Source organism: Nycticebus coucang, chromosome 8, assembly GCF_027406575.1.
Source record: "Nycticebus coucang isolate mNycCou1 chromosome 8, mNycCou1.pri, whole genome shotgun sequence".
NCBI lineage: Eukaryota > Metazoa > Chordata > Mammalia > Primates > Lorisidae > Nycticebus > Nycticebus coucang.
The window spans coordinates 32,760,672-32,779,664 of record NC_069787.1 but is presented as its reverse complement, the minus strand read 5'-3'; the positions used below and the strand labels follow the sequence as shown (position 1 = coordinate 32,779,664).

The window sequence follows — 18,993 nt, the reverse complement described above, 5'->3', positions numbered from 1 at the left end:
TCATCTCTCTTTTCCTCTCTCTTAGAAAAATTGAGGCAAAAATTGAGGTTGTACTTGATAATAACCGTGAAGGATCACGGGATAGAGAGAGAGGGGGAGAGAAGGAGCTGTGGTTTTCCTTTCTTTCTCCCTCCCTCCTGCGGTCCCTCCCTCCCTTCCTTCCTTCCTTCCAGAAAAATATAATGCCAGGAAAGATTATCACAGTGAAATAAGCCAGATGTGGGCAACCTATAAGAGAGGGAGTAAGTCTAGGAAAATTCTGTTTTACCCATAAGACAGCCTGGTGAGTGTAGGTGTTATTAAAGAAAATGTACTGTGAGAGCTTGATGTTTTAGCTTCAAGAGGCTATCTGAGGCACTGGCTGAAACTGTGTTACACTCTGATTTGCATACAACCTTAGAAGACCTCTCACCTGCTCATGCATATGTAAGTCAGTCATAATAGAGAAAAGCGGGGTGGTGCCTGTGGCTCAAGGAGTAGGGCGCTGGTCCCATATGCCGGAGGTTGGTGGGTTCAAACCTAGCCCCAGCCAAAAACCACAAAAAAAAAAAAAAAAAAATAGAGAAAAGCGACTTTTAATGACTGGAAGATTTGCTGGTCACAATAAGGAATTCAAATGTAACTGCATTTATTTCTTCTGAAAGTCTGCTGCTCTGCTGCTCTGTGGTTTCTTGCTGCCAGTTCTTTTCTCCCAGTGTTTTAATGCTATAATTGGTTAGCCTTTATCTAATGTGTGCTCCAGACAGGAACACTTTTGTGCAAGTTGAGAACTATAGCTCCTATAAAATCCTGGCTAGACCAAAATCAGCAGGTGCATTCAAGTCCATTTTCAAGAGAATCAATAGGAAAAAGGTGGAAAATGTCAGTGAACATCATGGATATAATATCACCTTCTGTTACATGTACCAGTGACTTTTTATGTTTCATATAGAAATGTTCAGAACATTTCCCATTGTATTTGATTTTTAGGTTGCTGTATTGCCATACGGTTTTTCCTTTTCTACTTTAAAGATGAAGTACCCTTTCACCCCAGATGTTACCAAGGTCATACAGAATATGATTCGGTACTTCTGTGAAATGGCCGTGGTCAGATAATCCTTCATCTTTGTCTATCATTTTTCATTCTTTATCTGGATATTTGGGTATTGTGTAAATGCTGCCTAAGTACAAAATATTCTTTTTAATTGTAAGAAATATGTATTAGAACGGATTCAGATATATTAATATCTTTACTACAGTAACTCTTTTTTTATTTTTGTAATGATTTTTCTGCACATAGGGAGTCTCTGTTTGTTGTCCCATTGCCCTGGGAACTGCTGATAATAAAACCCTATATTCTTAATTTCTGATTTCCATGACTTGTACACATAATAATTTCACTTATGTAATAAGCTGAGATGAAAGATTTATTTATTTATTTATGTAATTTATTTTTTTGTTGTTGCAGTTTGGCCGGGCCAGTTTTTTTTTTTTTTTTGTGGTTTTTGGCCAGGGCTGGGTTTGAACCCGCCACCTCCGGCATATGGGACCCGCGCCCTACTCACTGAGCCACAGGCGCCGCCCGGCCAGGCCGGTTTTGAACCTGCCAACCACGGTATATGGGGCCGGCGCTCTACCTGCTGAGCCACAGGCACCACCCAGAGATGAAAGATTTTGATAACCAAAGCTATTTTAGGCTGGGCACAGTGGCTCACGCCTGTGATCCCAGCACTCTCGGAGGCCGAGCCCCAGTTTATTTTTCAATGTGGACGTGATGCATGAAGAGAAAGTGTAATGGTTAGGGACTGAACGGATCTGGGCTTAAATCCAGCTGACCGTTTATTATATAGTCGTGCCACATAATGACATTTTGGTCATGATAGCAAATAAAACAGTGGTCCCATAAGGTTATAAAGGAGCTGAGCAATGATATCACCTAATGACATCACAGTTGATGATGCCATAACATCATAGTGCAGCTCATTATGTGTTTGTGGCTCTACTGGTGTGCAAATCTACTGTGCTGCCTGTCACAGAGTCTAGCACATGCGAACGTGTACAGTCTGTAATACTTGCCAAAGACAATAAATGACCCTGATAATGGTTAATGTATTTGCTGTGCTATGATTATTATTATTATAGAGTGTACTTCTACATACAACAAAGAAAAGTTAGCTATAAATTAATAGCCCCAGGAAGGTCCTTCAGGAGGTATCCAGAAGAAGGCATTGTTAACACATGAGGTGACAGCCCCATGTGTGTTATGGCCCCGGAATACCTTCCACTGGGACAAGATGTGGATGTGAAAGTCAGTGATTGTGTGTGTGTCTTCATTGTGAATAAAAAAGGTTAAAAAGTAAAAAATTTAAAAATCATTTAAAAATAGGAAAAAGTTTCTAGAATAAAGAAATAAAAAAAATTGCATGGCTGTACAACGTGTTTGTGTTTAAACTGTTATTATAAAAGAGTCAAAAAGTTACTGAGTTAAAAAGCATATAAAGCTGGTCGCACTGGCTCATGCCTGTAATCCCAGCACTTACAAGGCCAAGGCAGGTGGATTGCCTGAGCTCACAGGCTGGAGACCAGCCTGAGCCAGAGCGAGACCTCGTCTTGAAAAATAGCCAGGTAGGGGCGGTGCCTGTGGCTCAGTGAGTAGGGCACTGGGCCTATACACCGATGGTGGCAGGTTCAAACCCAGCCCTGGCCAAATTGCAACAAAAAATAGCTGGGCATTGTGGTGGGTACCTGTAGTCCCAGCTACTCAGGAGTCTGAGGCAAGAGAATCACCTAAGCCCAGGAGTCGGAGGTTGTTGTGAGTTGTGATGCCATGGCACTCTACCAAGGGTGAGAAAGTGAAACTCTGTCTCAAAAAAAAGAAAAGGAAAGGAAAGCTTATGAAATAAAAAAGTTATAGGAAGCTAAGATTAACTTATTGAAGAAGGAAATTTTTAAAATAAATTTGATGTAGCCTAAGTGTCCAGGGTTTGTAGTCTATAGGAGTGCACAGCAATGTCCTCGGCCTTCACATTCACTTATCACTCGCTCACCCACAGCAATTTCCAGTCCTGCAAGCTCCATGCATGATAAGTACCTTGTACAGGTGCACCATTTTTTATCTTTCATATTTTACTGTACCTTTTATTTTTGTCTTTCTTTCTTTTTGAGATGAGAGTTTTGCTGTCACCCAGGCCAGAGTGCCATGGTGTCAGCCTAGCTTCATAGCAAACTCAAACTCCTATGCTCAAGCTATTCTCCTACCTCAGTCTCCTAGAGTGCTAGGATTACAGGATAAGCCACCATGGCCAGCCTTCACTGTACCTTTTCTATGTTTTGGTATGTTTAGATGCATAGATACTTACCACTTCATTACAGTTGCCTACAGTATTCAGCCAGTAACTTACAAATTGCAGGTTTGTAGCTTAGGAGCAAGAGGGTACACTCTTTCTAGAATCTAGATATATGGGAGGCTGAGCCATCTAGGTCTGTGTCAGCACACTCACACAAGGACAAAACTGCCTAATGACACATTTCTCAGAAGAGCGTCCTTATAGTTACGTGATACATGACTGTGTATGTAACCTGAAGCTCTCAGAGCTTCACCATCTTCACCTATGTGCCCAGAAAGAGAACTAAGCAGTTCTCCAAACACTCTGCCTTTTTTAATAAGTATAAAGATGAAGGGTTGAAATGACAGTTGTTCTAATTGTGATGGAAAGAAGATGGAGGAACCTGTGAGAAGGTAAGGCGATGACATGAAATTTCTGCGGAAGGTGGCCGGAAAGCAGCCCTGAGGAGGCCCATGCTACAGCCAACCATCAACATGGCTTGTCACTGTTTTCCATGGTTCTATGAGATGGCAATGAAAATGCATCCTACATATAGATCATGAGAAGCAAGGAAAAAACTACACACCACAGACACTCACTGTCACCCACAATTGGGAGGAAAGAAGGGCTAGAACATTAAAATTACCATTCGTGCTGAGATTGCAGTGTGAGCTATTTAGAAGTCTATTTTAGCAGACTTCCCTCCAGTTGGAAAACAAAACAGGGATAACTAGTTTCACTTTGTCCCTTTATCTCTTTCCATTTAAACACAGATATCCTGTTGTGATAACCTTTGGCACTTTATTACATGGCCATGGTAAATAATAACTGCCCCTATTTTGTGATGCTGGCCCTGGTTAAACAGTGCCATTAATTATTGAACATAAAAGTTGAAGTTTTTGTGAATAGAAGGAAATGTCATTTGAATTCCTTTGCTGTGTTCACTAAATTTATTTGAGGGCTTGGGTGGTTTAAATGTCTTAAGAGAGAATCACTGAGGTGTTGGTTTGTCAGGAAGAACTGCCCCTATGCTGTAAAGTAAGGACCAGGCAATCTAGATCCAATGGGAAAATGTTAAGAGATTTATAGAACTTTGTTGGAAATTTTTGTTTGAATTTCTGTGAAATTAAGAAATAAACTTGAGGGCGGCGCCTGTGGCTCAGCAGGTAGGGCGCCGGTCCCATTTGCCGGAGGTGGCGGGTTCAAACCCAGCCCCGGCCAAAAAAAAAAAAAAAAAAGAAATAAACTTGAGGGCAGCGCCTGTGGCTCAAGGAATAGGGCGCCGGTCCCATATGCCGGAGGTGGTGGGTTCAGCCCCAGCCAAAAAAAAAAAGAAAGAAACTTGGAAACATCCTTAAACTACCTTAATTGCTTAGAAAATGGGCCATAAGTTACCTCTTTTTACTGCATGAAATGGTACTTTTTTGTCACTAAAACACCTCTAAGAACTTGCAAACAAATGAGTTTAAAAGTCACTAAAAATCATTACGTACATGGCTTCAAAGAAAGTCTTAGAAATTCTGTTACCATCAGTTTCTATATTGATAAAAATATTGAGTTAGGGATTTTGTCACTTTTAGTCTTTGATAGTTGTCGTTTCCCACTATTTCTTAAATAAGGAAAAGCCAGGCATTACAGTATTCAAATTTTGCTGAAAATTGTTTCAATTTTGTTTTTCTATCATCAACTTTTATTTTAATTAACTTACATTTAAATTTCAGATATCCTTTTATCTTTATTTCAGTTTGCTCCTAACCCTTTTGAAACTTAGCTTTAGTAGATATAAATAAACGTTGTAACATGCTAGATGATAGGATATTAAAATTTTAGAATTGAAAGAGGCCTTAAAGTTCATCTGTTTCATCTTTCCCATTAGTTACACAATTATAGTACTACAGAATCATTAACTTTGGTGATATTTTAATGTAACCAATTATTAATTGTGAACAATTATTTTCTACTTGATCTTTTTTTTTTTTTTTTGGTCTGGGGCTGGGTTTGAACCCACCACCTCTGGCATATGGGGCTGGCGCCCTACTCCTTTGAGCCACAGGAGCCACCTGTACTTGATCTATTTTTTATTAAAAATGTTTTATTAAAAAAAATAGGCCAGGTACAGTAGCTCATGACTGTAATCCCAGCACTCTGAGGCACTGAGCCTTCTTGAGGCACTCAGGAAGATTGCTTGAGGTCAGAAATTTGAGAGCAACCTGAGCAAGAACAAGATTCTGTCTTTACTAACAATAGAAAAAAAAATTAAGTATAGTGGTGCCCAACTGTAATCCCAAGCTACTTGGGAGGCTGAGGCAGGAGAATCACTTGAGCCTAGGAGTTTGAGCTTCCAGTGAGCTCTGGTGATGCCACTATATTCCATCTGGGGTGACAGAGTGAGACCCTATCTCAAAAAACAAAGGGTGGCACCTGTGGCTCAAGGAGTAGGGTGCTGGCCCCATATACCAGAGGTGGTGGGTTCAAACCCAGCCCCAGCCAAAAACTGCAACAAAAACAAAACACAAAAACAAACAAACAAAAAGGCGGTAACTTCTGCATATCATGTCTTAACATAAATGTAAGGCAAAACTGAAGACACTGGAATAAACAGTTAAGTCTCTGGGGATCATGAAACCTTTTAGGGATATACATCTTTTTGTCTTTGGCTAAGCTGTTTTACAAGTCTGTTGAGATATAAGTTGACTTGAAAAATGTTTCGCCTTCCGGTCGTAGGCGCTTTGGCCGTCGTGGGTTGCGGTGCAGACATGGCCAAGTCCAAGAACCACGCCACACACAACCAGTCTCGAAAATGGCACAGAAATGGCATCAAGAAACCCCGATCACAAAGATATGAATCTCTTAAGGGGGTAGATCCCAAGTTCCTGAGGAACATGCGCTTTGCCAAGAAGCACAAGAAGGGCCTGAAGAAGATGCAGGCCAACAATGCCAAGGCCGTGAGTGCACGTGCTGAAGCTATAAAGGCCCTTATAAAGCCCAAGGAGGTTAAGACCAAGATTCCAAAGGGTGCCAGCCGTAAACTCAGTCGACTTGCCTACATCGCCCACCCCAAGCTTGGGAAGCGTGCTCGTGCACGCATTGCCAAGCGTCGCAGGCTCTGCTGGCCAAAGGCCAAGGCCAAGGATCAGACAAAGGCCCAATCTGCTGCTTCATCTGCAGCTCCAGCTTCAGTTCCAGCTCAGGCTCCCAAAGGTGCCCAGGCCCCCACGAAGGCTCCAAAGTAGAGGCATCTGTCTGCCATGAGGACAAAAGGACTGGTGTGACCTCTAGGCTGCTGTCTGTATGGGGCTGGGGTCCTCCTGTGCTATTTGTACAAATAAACTGGAGGCAGAAAAAAAAAAAAAGAAAACTATTTCACTATAGATTTTTTGTACTGACCAAAACAATACAGAAATTGGAAACAAAACTAATAATAATGCAAATAATTCTTGTTCATACTCATGCAAGGAAACTCTGGTCCTGTGGACAATTGACTTCCCTTTCTCATTATAGAAGAGAGTTTTGTGTAGATTTGCAAATTCATCTCAGCATCCCATCTATATATGTCTCTGCACTTTGACTCCTTGTTTTTTTCCTTTCCTTTCCTTTTAATTATTATTATTTTTAGAGACAGAGTCCTGTTGCCTCGGCTGGGGTGCAGTGGGCAGTCTTGAACTCCTTGGGCTCAAGAGATTCTCCCACCTTGGTCTTCCAAAGCACTGGGATTACTGTGTCAATCACCATGTCTGGCTAAGAAATAGATTTTTAATTTTTAGAAAATGGCTTTTTGGGCGACACCTGTGGCTCAATCCGTTAGGCGCCGGCCCCATATACCGAGGGTGGCGGGTTCAAACTGAACTGCAACTAAAAAATAGCCGGGCACTATGGCGGGCGCCTGTAGTCCCAGCTACTTGGGAGGCTGAGGCAAGAGAATCGCTTAAGCCCAGGAGTTGGAGGTTGCTGTGAGCTGTGATGCCATAGCACTTTACCGAGGGCCATAAAGTGAGACTGTCTCCACAAAAAAAAAAAAATGGCTTTTCATTTTATGTTCCAATTGATACTTATGCTTCCAAAATAACTACTACTTGTTAGCCAAAAACTGATAATCCCTTAACCTGGACATTCATGGTAGTGAAATTTGATTCATATATTTTTACCTAAGACCTGTCTTTCAGCTTTTCTGTTCTGTTTTGCCTGGGATATTTTCTCTTGGCTTTGCATCAGTAGTACTTTGTTTCTCAAAGCCTCAGTCGGTGTCATTCACAGTATGCATTAAATTGCACACCAAGCTATTCCCTTCCAGGACTTGTTCAAACCTTCTGACTGTGTTAAGAAGAAAGTCCCAATGAGGTGGTAGTGTGGCTTTAACATCTCTCTCATACTTGCTACTCTCCTTTTTATAACAGAGAAAGCCTCTTATTATATTAATGATAATATAATTTTTAAACATTGTTCTTATATAATAGTTATATTTTATTTATGGAAAAATTTATAATTTGAGTTGATAGTAGTAGCATAAAGCTTCTTATAAAATACATTTCAGTTAAAAATCAGTTGCACTAAAGGAAAGAGATAATTAAATAACTCAAGTAATAAGTATAAACTAGAAAATGCCAAAAATCATGACTCTTAAATACTCAAATTTGGGAAGGGGGAAAGGTTTTAGAAATGAAAATCAATGACTATCCTCTGGTCAGCCATGGAACAGTTATGTGGCCCGGGTCACTTACCTATACAAATCTGTCTGTATCTGGGGACACTGGTATGCACCTGTAGTACAAACCACTGGGAAGGCTGAGGCAGGAGGATGGCTTGAGCCCAGGAGTTCTGGGCTGTAGTGTGCTATGCCAATTGGGTGTCTGCATTGAGTTCAACACCAATATGCTGACCTGACCAGGCACAGTGGCTCATACCTATAATCCCAGCACTCTGGGAGGCCAAGACAGGAGGATTGCTGGAGCTTAGGGGTTTGAGACTAGGCTGAGAAAAAAATGAGATGCTGTCTCTATTAAAATTAGAAAAATTAGCAGGCATGGTGGTGCAAGCCTGCAGTCCCAGCTACTTGGGAGGCTGAGGCAAGAGGATTACTTGAGTGTGTGGTTACAGTGAGCTACAATGACACAATAGGCTGGGCCAAAAGAGTGAGACTGTCTCCAAAATTTAAAAATGCTGATCTTGTGGGAGAGGGAGCCACCAAATTGCCTAAGGAGAGGTGACCTGGCCCAGGCTGGAAACAGTGCAAGTCAGAACTCCTTTGCTGATCAGCAGTAGAATTGTTCCTGTGAACAGCCGCTGTACTCCAGCCTGGGCAAGGTAGCAAGAGCTTGTCTCTTAAATAAACAAATAAATGCACTTTAAGACACCCAAATTTGTTTGTAAAACTCAGGTTACTACTGTCTACCTCACAGATAGGGTCTGAATATGTCCCCCTAAAATTCATGTGTTGAAACTTGATGGTCAATGTGATCATATTAAAAGGTAGGGCCTTTAGTGGGTGATTAAGTCATGAGGGCAGAGCTCTCATGAATGGGATTAGCATACTTATAAAAAAGTTGTAAGGAAACATTGCTCCCTCTTGCTCTTTTATCTCTTCTGCCGCGTCAGACACAGCATTCATCCCTCTGCCTTTTCTGCCACGCGAGGATGCTGCCACTGTGTAGGAAACCACCATCTATGGAACAGGCCGTCACCAAACACCAGATCTACTCATGCTGTGATCTTGGACTTCCCAGCCTCCAGAACAGTGAGAAATAAACTCCTATTGCGTATAAATTACTCAATCTTTGGTATTTTGTTATAGTAGCAGGAATAGACTAAGGTACCAGTAGAGTCATTGTGAGAAGAAGCTAAGATGATAGGTGTGACTATAAGCTTTCTAAGGTCAGAGCACGTCTAACTTATTTTGTTATGCACCCCCCCCCCCCACAGCTCCTAACACTGTCCCAGCACCTAGAACTCAAGAACTTATTTCTTTCTTTCCTTTTGTAGTGCTAATTAGTATGGTCACATGAACATTTTCTATGGCAGATTAAACAGAGAATATTGCCTATCAACACATAAAGTATACACAAGCTTTTACTAAGGCTGTTGACCAAAACTTATTGACTAAATAAATATATAATTATATACATTGAGTGTATACAATGTGTATACATGTGAAATATGGAAATATAATGAAGCAAGAAAAAAATCATCCCTCAAATCCTACCCACCTCCAAACACATCACACTCTAGAGTAACCACTCTTAATTTGACAAAATTTCTATTCTTTTTTCCTATGATTAAAAAAACAATCATTATACGCTTAGGATCCTACTGTAGACACAATTTTGCTACCTATTATTTTTACTGAACTTTAGCTCGTGAGTACTTTTACTTGGCATTCAAAATTCTTTCATTTCAGCATGATTTTAAATGTTCGATCCATATCGGGCCCTTCCTTTCCAATCCATCATGAGATCTGCAAACAGAATGTCAGCCTGTGAACTCTTTGGTTAAAAGGTTTCCAAATGACCAAACCGTTTGGGTGGGTGGTTCATGGTTGTTTGGGGGACAGGGTAGGGAAAGAAGGAAATGAAGAGAGATGAGTAGAGAAGGGGACAAGGGAAAAAGGTTGACCTTCACAAACCAGAGTGGGGAGTCCTGGAAGAGTAAGTTCCTTGGTGAATCTTGGAACCCACCCATTAATCTTTTGCTCCCTCTGCTGGTTGTACTGAGCATACCCACTGAGTGATATGAGCAGTGATGACAACGGACCCAAGTCCACTGAAATCGTCCGCGATGGATAGGAAAGAGAAAAACCCACTTCGTTTGCAATTTTTATAAGGTCAAAGTTTCTATCAACATGAATAGATTAATTGATTGTTCTTATTTCAGATGAAACAAATTGGAATCCCTGCCTCCCTGCCCCTCCTCCTCCTCCTCCACCCTATCCTCTTTTCCTGTGCCCTTGGGGAATGAAATTCTAAAGGTCTCAGCTTTTCTTTCAAGATTCTTATATTCTGCCAGAACACTGGTGGTTGTTTCTCTTTCATGTATTTTGCTGTTGATTTTTTCTCCTTCCCTCCACCCCTTGCCACCCCTCCCACCCCTTGCTGGTACCATTTGTGAATAAAAAAGTAATGGTAAAACCTGGCTTTGCTTTGCATAGCAGGGTTCCATTAGCTGCTCTAATTATGCAGCCTCTTATTTCTCCATTTGTGCTTAATTCAAAGTTGTAAAAAGCTTTTCAAAATAGGTGTATGCTCTACTTGACAGTTGTGATAAAACAATGCGTCCAATAAAGAGAAAGCAAGACACGTTTGCAGTTTCCTTTTCCATAATTTATAGTGATTTAGCTTCCTCCTCCCCCCTTTCAGGAGATAAGAATTTTGGTGGGAACAATTTTCTTTTAATAGCACCATCTGAAGCAGCATGCATTTCTTTTGCAGTCATTAAAGCTCCTACCCTACAAAACAGTGACTAAAGATTGAATTAGGATTTAGAGGGAGGCTGCCTGTATCACATAAATAAACCATGAGGGCCCTGGCTATTTCATTACAGAACTTAAATAAGCAGTCCAGATGGCCTGCTGCAGCATTACACATGCATAACCTATTTAAAAGACAACATCATAGATTCAGAAGCATTAATGTACTCATAGTATCATTCATTTACTCTAGTTACTTCTTTACACCAAGAACCAAAGCCATGGGCCAGACAGATTATCATAGGCAGTAATGTAGACAGATGAGATGATAAGACAATTGTTGAATGATGAGAAGACAAATACTAAATTAGCTTAAGGATTTATGGCCCCAAGCTTAACCTAATAGATATTATTTGCTATTGATCCTTTTCGTGGAGTTGCAAGTGACAAAAGAAATAAAAACAGCTCATTCACAGACAAGAAGGTAATTCATTAATTAGCGTACTGTTTTATGTAACTGAGAAGTTCAGAGCTTCAGGAACAGCTCAATCTAGGTGCTACGAAAAGCCGTCAGATCTATTTTCTTCAGTATTGGCTCCATTTCTAGCATGCTCTCCCTGCTGGTGTTCAGGTGTCCCATGCCTATATATCAACACCTGCAAGTCCAATGGAAAGAGTTTCTTTGTTCTAATCATCCCAGCAAAAGATCATTATATCTCTTTTGACTAATTTTAGATCAATGCATTTTCTAAGCCAATAATTACATGTGGGAGAATGAATACGTTGATTGAGGCATGTCCCCTTTCTAGGAGCCATGAGTGTGGAGGAGGCATGGGAGAGAGGTTAGTGAATAGCACCTCCCAAGACAGCTAGACTAGAAGAAGGCATGAATGGCTCCCCACAGGAACATCTATGTGCTCGTAGCACAAAAAGGTGGGAATGGAAGCCAAGTAGGCAAAGAGATTTCTGATTAGTCAGCCAATTTACTTCAGAAAGGAGCATTTGCTAGAACCCTCAAATGAATTCAACTAATGCAAAGGACGACTCCTACAACTGGAAAATGTCCTCAAGTCTGTTCATTCACCTGAGATTCCAGTTTCAAATTAAACTCAGCGGACTGTACTAACTAGTGTTCTTCACAAGTAAAAACTATCTTATCACCCACCTTTTTAATGCTATAACTCAATATTTGTCAACTTTTAAGTTTTCCAATTTCTCAAATGACAAGACAAAGTCTTATGATATCACATTCTTCAGTCTATTGAATCAAACAAAATGCATGGCAGCCCTTCTAAGAATTACAGCCCTAAAAGGGTCAAGAGAATGTCAAAGGCATGGTTGAATTAACAGGTTCCAGTCTGTGAAGTTCCTGTTAAGTCTTTAGCAATATTTCTTTCTTTTAACTTTTGCTTTGGGCCACTTCTTGTGGTTATTGTGGTGGTGCCACGATCTCTCTAGAATTTCTTACTAGTCAACAGACTTTAATACTGAAAGGAGATATTGTTATACTTCAATACAGAAACAGGACACACACACACATGAATGAGTACATGTAAAACGAATGAAATCCAACTGAGGTAGCTGGATTGTAGCCATGTCAACTGCCTGGTTGTGTGATATTATACTTTAGTGTTGCAAGATGTGACCATTGGGGGAAACTGGGTGAAGGGCACGCAGGTTCTTTCTGGATAATACATCTCTGTGTGGGCATCTTTATTATCACCAAACAAAAAAAAATTTTTTTGAGACAGAATCTCACTTTGTCACCTTCAGTAGAGCTCTGTGGTGTCACAGCTCACAACAACCTCAAACTCTTATGCTCAAGCAATTCTCTTGCCTCAGCCTCCCAAGTAGCTGAGACTATAGGCACCCGCCACAATGCCCGGCTATTTTTAGAGACAGAGACTCTCTCTTGCTCAGGCTGGTTTCGAACCTGTGAGTTCAGGCAGTCCCACTTTAGCCTGGGATTATAGGTGTGAGCCATCCTGCTCTGTGGCTCAAAAAAATAAATTTTTTTGTTTTGTTTTGTTTTTTAGAGACAGAGTCTCACTTTGTCACCGTTAGTAGAGTTCTGTGGTGTCACAGCTCACAGTAACCTCCAACTCCTGGGCTTAGGCAATTCTCTTGCCTCAGCCTCCCGAATAGCTGGGATTACAGGCAACACAATGCCTGGCTATTTTTTTGTTGCGGTTTGGCCCAGGGCTGAAACCTGCCACCCTCAGTATATGGTGCCAGTGCCCTACTCACTGAGCTTACAGGCGCTGCCCCAAATAAATAGTTTTTTTTTTTTGGCCAGGGCTGGGTTTGAACCCACCAGCATATGGGGCCAGCGCCCTACCCCTTTGAGCCACAGGGGCCGCCCCTCAAATAAATAGTTTTTAAGAGACAGGGTTTCACTATGTTGCCCAGACCTCCTGGGCTCAAGTAATCCTTTGCCTCAGCCTCCCAAGTAGCTAGGACCACAGTTGTGTACCACTGAAATTTTCAGATTCGTAGCATGCAAATGTCTACTCCTATTCTGAAGGTTGTCTGTTTGCTCTAATTGTTGTACACTTAGCTATGCAGCAGCTTTTTAGTTTGATCAGGTCTCATTCATTTATTTTTGGTGTTGCTGAAATTGTCAAGGCAGTCTTATTTGTAAATTCTTTTCCCAGGCCAATGTTGTTAAGAGTTTCCCACACTTTATTTTATTGTTTTATGTCTTAAATTTAAATATTTATCCAGTAACGTCAATTTTTGTTAGCGTTAAGTTTCAGAGTTCTACATGTGGCTGACCAGTTCTCCCACCACCATTTATTAATAGGGATTCTTTCCCCCAGTGTATGCTTTTGTTTGGTTTATCTAAGATCAGATGGTGATATGTGGCTGAGTTCACCTGTAGGTTCTCTAGTCTATTCCATAGATTTTTATCTCTATTTTTTGCCAGTTCCATGCGGTTTTGATAACTGTAGACTTGTAGTATAACCTAGAATCTACAGCAAACTCAAACTAATAAACAAGAAAAGAACAAACAATCCCATTTATAAGTGGGCAAGAGATATGAACAGAAACTTCTCTGAAGAAGATAGATGAACGGCCAAAAAAGACATGAAAAAATGCTCATTGCCCCTACTCATCAGAGAAATACAAATCAAAACCACCATGAGATGTCAAAGCTGAAGATGCAGATGTGGAGGAAAGGGAACTTTTTTTTTTTTGGAGACAGAGTCTCATTATGTAGTCCTCGGTAGAGTACTGTAGCATCACAGCTCACAGCAACCTCAAACTCCTGGGCTCAAGTGATTCTCCTCAGCCTCCCAAGCAACTGGGACTATAGGCAACTGCCACAACGCGGGGCTATTTTTTTGTTGTAGTCGTTGTCATTGTTCTTTAGCAGGCCTGGGGCTGGATTCGAACCTGCCAGCCCCAGTGTTTGTGGCCAACACCCTAACCACTGAACTATGGGTGCCAAGCCAGAAGGGAACACTTTTACACTGCTGTTGCAATTAGCAATTAGATTGCAAACTAATATAATCTCTATGGAAAGAAGTATGGAGAATCTTCAAAGAGTTAAAAATAAACCATCCATTTGATCCTGCAATCCCATTACTAGGTATCTACCTAGAAGAAGAAAAATATTTACCACAAGGAAATTTGCACTAGAATGTTCACTGCAACTCAGTTCATAATCACCGAGACATGAAGTGTCCAATTCATAAATGGATTAATAAACTGTAGTATATGTATACCATGGAATACTATTTAGCCATAAAAGATGGAGACTTTACATCTTTTATATTTACCTGGATGGGGCTGAAGAACATTCTCCTTAGTAAAGCATCACAAGAATGGAAAAGCAGGTATCCAGTGTATGCAACACTAATATGAAGCCAATAGATAAACAACTACACACCCACATGAAAGAAAAACACAGTTAAATTTAAGTGAGGAGGGAGAAAGAAAGGAGAGAGAGGAGGAGGAAGGGGGATTGATAAGCTCTCACCTAATGGACACAATGTAAGGATGTACAGCACACCCCACTGGGTTAAGGGCTCAACTACAACTTGAATTTTACCTAACACATGCAAACAATGTAACCTAATCATTTGTACCTCATATTAATCTGAAATAAATTAAAAAATTTTTTTCAAAAACAGGGCGGTGCCTGTGGCTCAGTGAGCAGGGCGCTGGCCCCATTTACCGAGAGTGGCGGGTTCAAACCCAACCCCAGCCAAACTGCAACAAAAAAAAATAGCTGGGCGTTGTGGCGGGCGCCTGTAGTCCCAGCTACTCGGGAGGCTGAGGCAGGAGAATCGCGTAAGCCCAGGAGTTGGAGGTTGCTGTGAGCTGTGTGACGCCACGGCACTCTACCGAGGGCCATAAAGTGAGACTCTGTCTCTACAAAAAAAAAAAAATTTTTTTTTCAAAAACAGTGTAAGACAAAAAACAGAGAAAAAATAGTAATGGGGGGCGGCGCCTATAGCTCAGAGGATAAGGCCCTGGCCACATACACCGAGGCTGGCAGGTTTGAACCCAGCTAAAACAACAACAACTGCAAAAAAAAAAAAGAAAAAAGAAAAATAGCCGGACGTTGTGGCAAGCGCCTGTGGTCCCAGCTACTTGAGAGGCTGAGGCGAGAGAATCACTTAATTCCAAGACTTTGAGGTTGCTGTGAGCTGTGGTGCCATAGCCCTCTACCCAGGGTGACAGCTTGAGACTCTGCCTCATAAAAAGAAAAATAGTAATAGGGTTGTCATGATAATGTCCTATATCATCTTGATGGAAACAAATATTTGAAATAGTGTGAACATGTTCTTATCTTCACATATACTCAAAGCTTTGGATGGACGCTGTTGAAGCCCTGGATTTAAGCATGGCAAAGACTTCTGAAACAAGTTCCATAAATATGTATTCATTCAACAAATATTTATTTTTCAGTTTTCTTTTATTTAATTAAGGTGCAATTTACATAACATAAAGTTAACCATTTCAAAGTGAGCAACTCAGAGGCATTCACAAAGTTGCAAGCTATCTTTCAGTTTTGAAGCATTTTTATCACCCCCAAATAAATTCCCATACCCATTAAGTAGTTACTTGTCTTGCCCACTCCAGTTCGCAATTACCAACCTGCTTTCTATCTATGAAGATTTACCTTTTCCAGACTTCTTATATAATGGAATCATACTGTGTGACCCCTCCCTTTTTTTAAAGAAGAGTCTCACTATGTCACCCTTGGAAGAGTGCTGTGGTGTCATAGCTCACAGCAACCTCAAACTCTTGGGGTCAAGCAATCCTCTTGCCTCAGCCTCCCAAGTAGATGGGATTATAGGCGCCCACCACAACACCAGACTAGTTTTAGAGATGGGGTCTTGCTCTTGCTTAGGCTAGTCTTGAACTCCTGAGCTCAGGTGATTCACTGGCCTCGACCTCCTAAAGTGTTAGGATTCTGGGTGTGAGCCACCTCACTGTGCTGTATGTGACCTTTTGTGTTCACCTTCTGTTACTGAGCATAATGCTTTGAGTTTCATCCATGCCATAGCTTGTGACAGTACTCCATTCTGATAGTGTTCAGGACATGAAACGCTAAAATACAGCACCTTGACATTGAGAAAGTCACAAAATCACAATTCTAGTGGGAGGATAGCTAGAACCCAGAAGGTGGAGGTTACAGTGAGCTATGAGTGAAGTCTGGCCTGGATGACAGAGCAAGACCCTGTCTGTAGAAAGAAAAAAAAAAAAAGAATTACAAGACAAGAATAGTAACGTATTAAACCAAATGCCAAGTGAAGGCTCTTCTAAGCACAAGGCCTTGAGACACCACATGTAATACAGCCATGAATCCAAAGTTGACAATAAGAAAATAAGGGTGGCGCCTGTGGCTCAAAGGAGTAGGGCCCTGGTCCCATATGCCAGAGGTGGTGGGTTCAAACCCAGCCCTGGCCAAAACTGCAAAAAAAAAAAAAAAAAAAGAAAAAGAAAATAAATACAGTAATTGCAAATTTCAGCTGTTAAGTGTCCACAAGTACACAAAATGGGGTAAGGTGAGAGAGAACAAGTGGGAGTGGGTGAGGTGCTGTCATAGCTGGGAAAGGCCACTCTGAGACCTGAATGGTAAGAAGGAACCAGCAAGATCAAGACTGAGGGGCAGAGGGTCTGACCAGAGGGAAGAGATTGAGCAAAGACACCGATGGTGTGGTTAGGGAACTGAAACAAGGTCATAGTGGCTGCGCCAGGTTTTTTTTTTTTTTTGAGACAGTCTCATTCTGTCACCCTTAGTAGAGTGCCTTAGCATCATAGCTCCCAACAACCCCAAACTCCTGGATTTAAGCAATCCTCTTGCCTCAGCCTTCTGAGTAGCTGGGATTACAGGTGTGTGCCACTATGCCCAGCTAGTTTTCTTTATTTTTAGTAGAGTTGGGGGTCTAGCTCTTGCTCAGGCTGGTCTTAACTCCTGAGCTCAGACAATCCACCTGCTTTGGCCTCTCAGAAAGCTAGAATTATAGGTGTGAGCCACTGTGCTTGGCCTAACACCTCGGTCCATGAAGAAGGCACCCAAGCTTTTACATTTCTTTTTTTTTTTTTTTTTTTGTGGAGACAGAGTCTCACTTTATGGCCCTCGGTAGAGTGCCGTGGCCTCACACACTCACAGCAACCTCCGATTCCTGGGCTTAAGCGATTCTCTTGCCTCAGCCTCCCGGGTAGCTGGGACTACAGGCGCCCACCACAACGCCCGGCTATTTTTTGGTTGCAGTTTGGCTGGGGCCGGGTTTGAACCCGCCACCCTCGGCATATGGGGCCGGCGCCCTGCTCACTGAGCCACAGGCGCTGCCCCAGCTTTTACATTTCTAATCAGTAAAAATTTAGGCCCGTTCCTTGGAATGAAGGCAGTGAAAAATCTGTCTTGACAACCTTGAACTGTAGATCTCACATTCTCGATGAACATGACAGGGCACACTGATGTTCCCCAAGCACTTCCTGCACATGCTTTAGTGTTTGTCAACCTTTTTTATCTCACAGCACGTTTGAACCTATAGTTAAACTTTCACAGCACACTGAAATTATGTTGATCAAAAAGAAAGTTAAAAAAAAAAAGAATATGCTTACTATGCTTTGAACTTCTTTAGAAAATTAATTTAATTAATGATCTTTAAAAATGTTCACAGCACACCCAAGATCCTCTCCCAGCACATCAGTGTGCTGCGGCATACCAGCTGAAAATCATTGCCTTAGATCTTGCCTGAAGTGCACAGTTTATTCTGGCCCCACTGAGAACACATGGGATCTGTCCGATTGCCAAGCTAACGGATAGCTGGATGTGGTGTGTGTGGAGTACAAGTTGGTGTAGTGCGTAATAAGAAGCATACCAGAGAGTCAACACAGTGCCAAGTACTGTCTCCTGGGATGTGTGGAGAATGTGGGTTTCTGAGAGCAGAGCCTTGGAAGGGCTGAACAGAGGCCAGGAGAATAGAGGGACTGTTGTGCACACTCTCATAGACCCTACCAGACCTTGTTAAACTGGAGCAGACGCTGCGTTGCAGTCACTGTTGATGGGTTTAGTGTCTTTTCCTCTCTATAAGCATGCCTTTAAAGCTCTAATAATCATAAAGTTCTGGGAAAACTTGGAGAACATGACTCTACACAACATTTACAAGCACTGTATAGGGGAAAGGGTCAGATGTCTGGCTGACCTGGCATTTCTCTTTGCAAACGGGGAAGGCCAAGCCAAAGAAGTCAGGTTTATATCCAAGCCAAGACTTTTTCAGAGCAATGAGGGAGTGGCGGGTGAGTCAAAGAAATGACGCATGCCAGGAGAAATCCCTTAGAAATTATTGTAAAATCTATGGGTTAGAGAACTGGATTAATGGGGCTGGAGACTGTGTTTTACCAAAGGGGAGACAAATCTATAGTACCCATGTCTTCCCTAAGCAGTATTAGAAACTATGAGAGAGGAACAATGGATGGACACCACCTGAAATGAGAAAGTGAAGATACCAGATCACATAAATGATTAAATAGGAATATGAATGGCCCATGAGGTTTGCTTGAGTGAATGTTTCCCAGTTCATTTTGGTGGATGAACAGTTTATTATCTTAGATTACTCGGAATAACTTGGGCCTACAAATGTGGACATACTTATTTCAAAGCACACCACTCAGGTTCTGAAGTAGCCTTTACATTTACTGTACTTGTTGAACTACCAGTCGGTAAGAATAACATTTGTGACTGGCTTCAGGCATGCGAGGGACTCCAGTTACAAGGTCATTCTTGGTTAAGACACAGGGTCCCATATCCTCTTGCCTTGTTTAAAAGGC

General features: G+C 41.6%; 1 protein-coding gene across 1 annotated transcript; it reads left to right on the top strand.

The window, feature by feature from the left end:
* Positions 1–6,042: 6,042 nt before the first annotated feature.
* LOC128592192 (60S ribosomal protein L29-like) lies at positions 6,043–6,630 on the top strand. Its single transcript, XM_053600062.1, has one exon. It carries the CDS (start codon positions 6,062–6,064, stop codon positions 6,536–6,538), a length of 477 nt encoding a protein of 158 aa, XP_053456037.1. The 5' UTR covers positions 6,043–6,061; the 3' UTR covers positions 6,539–6,630.
* Positions 6,631–18,993: the final 12,363 nt, after the last annotated feature.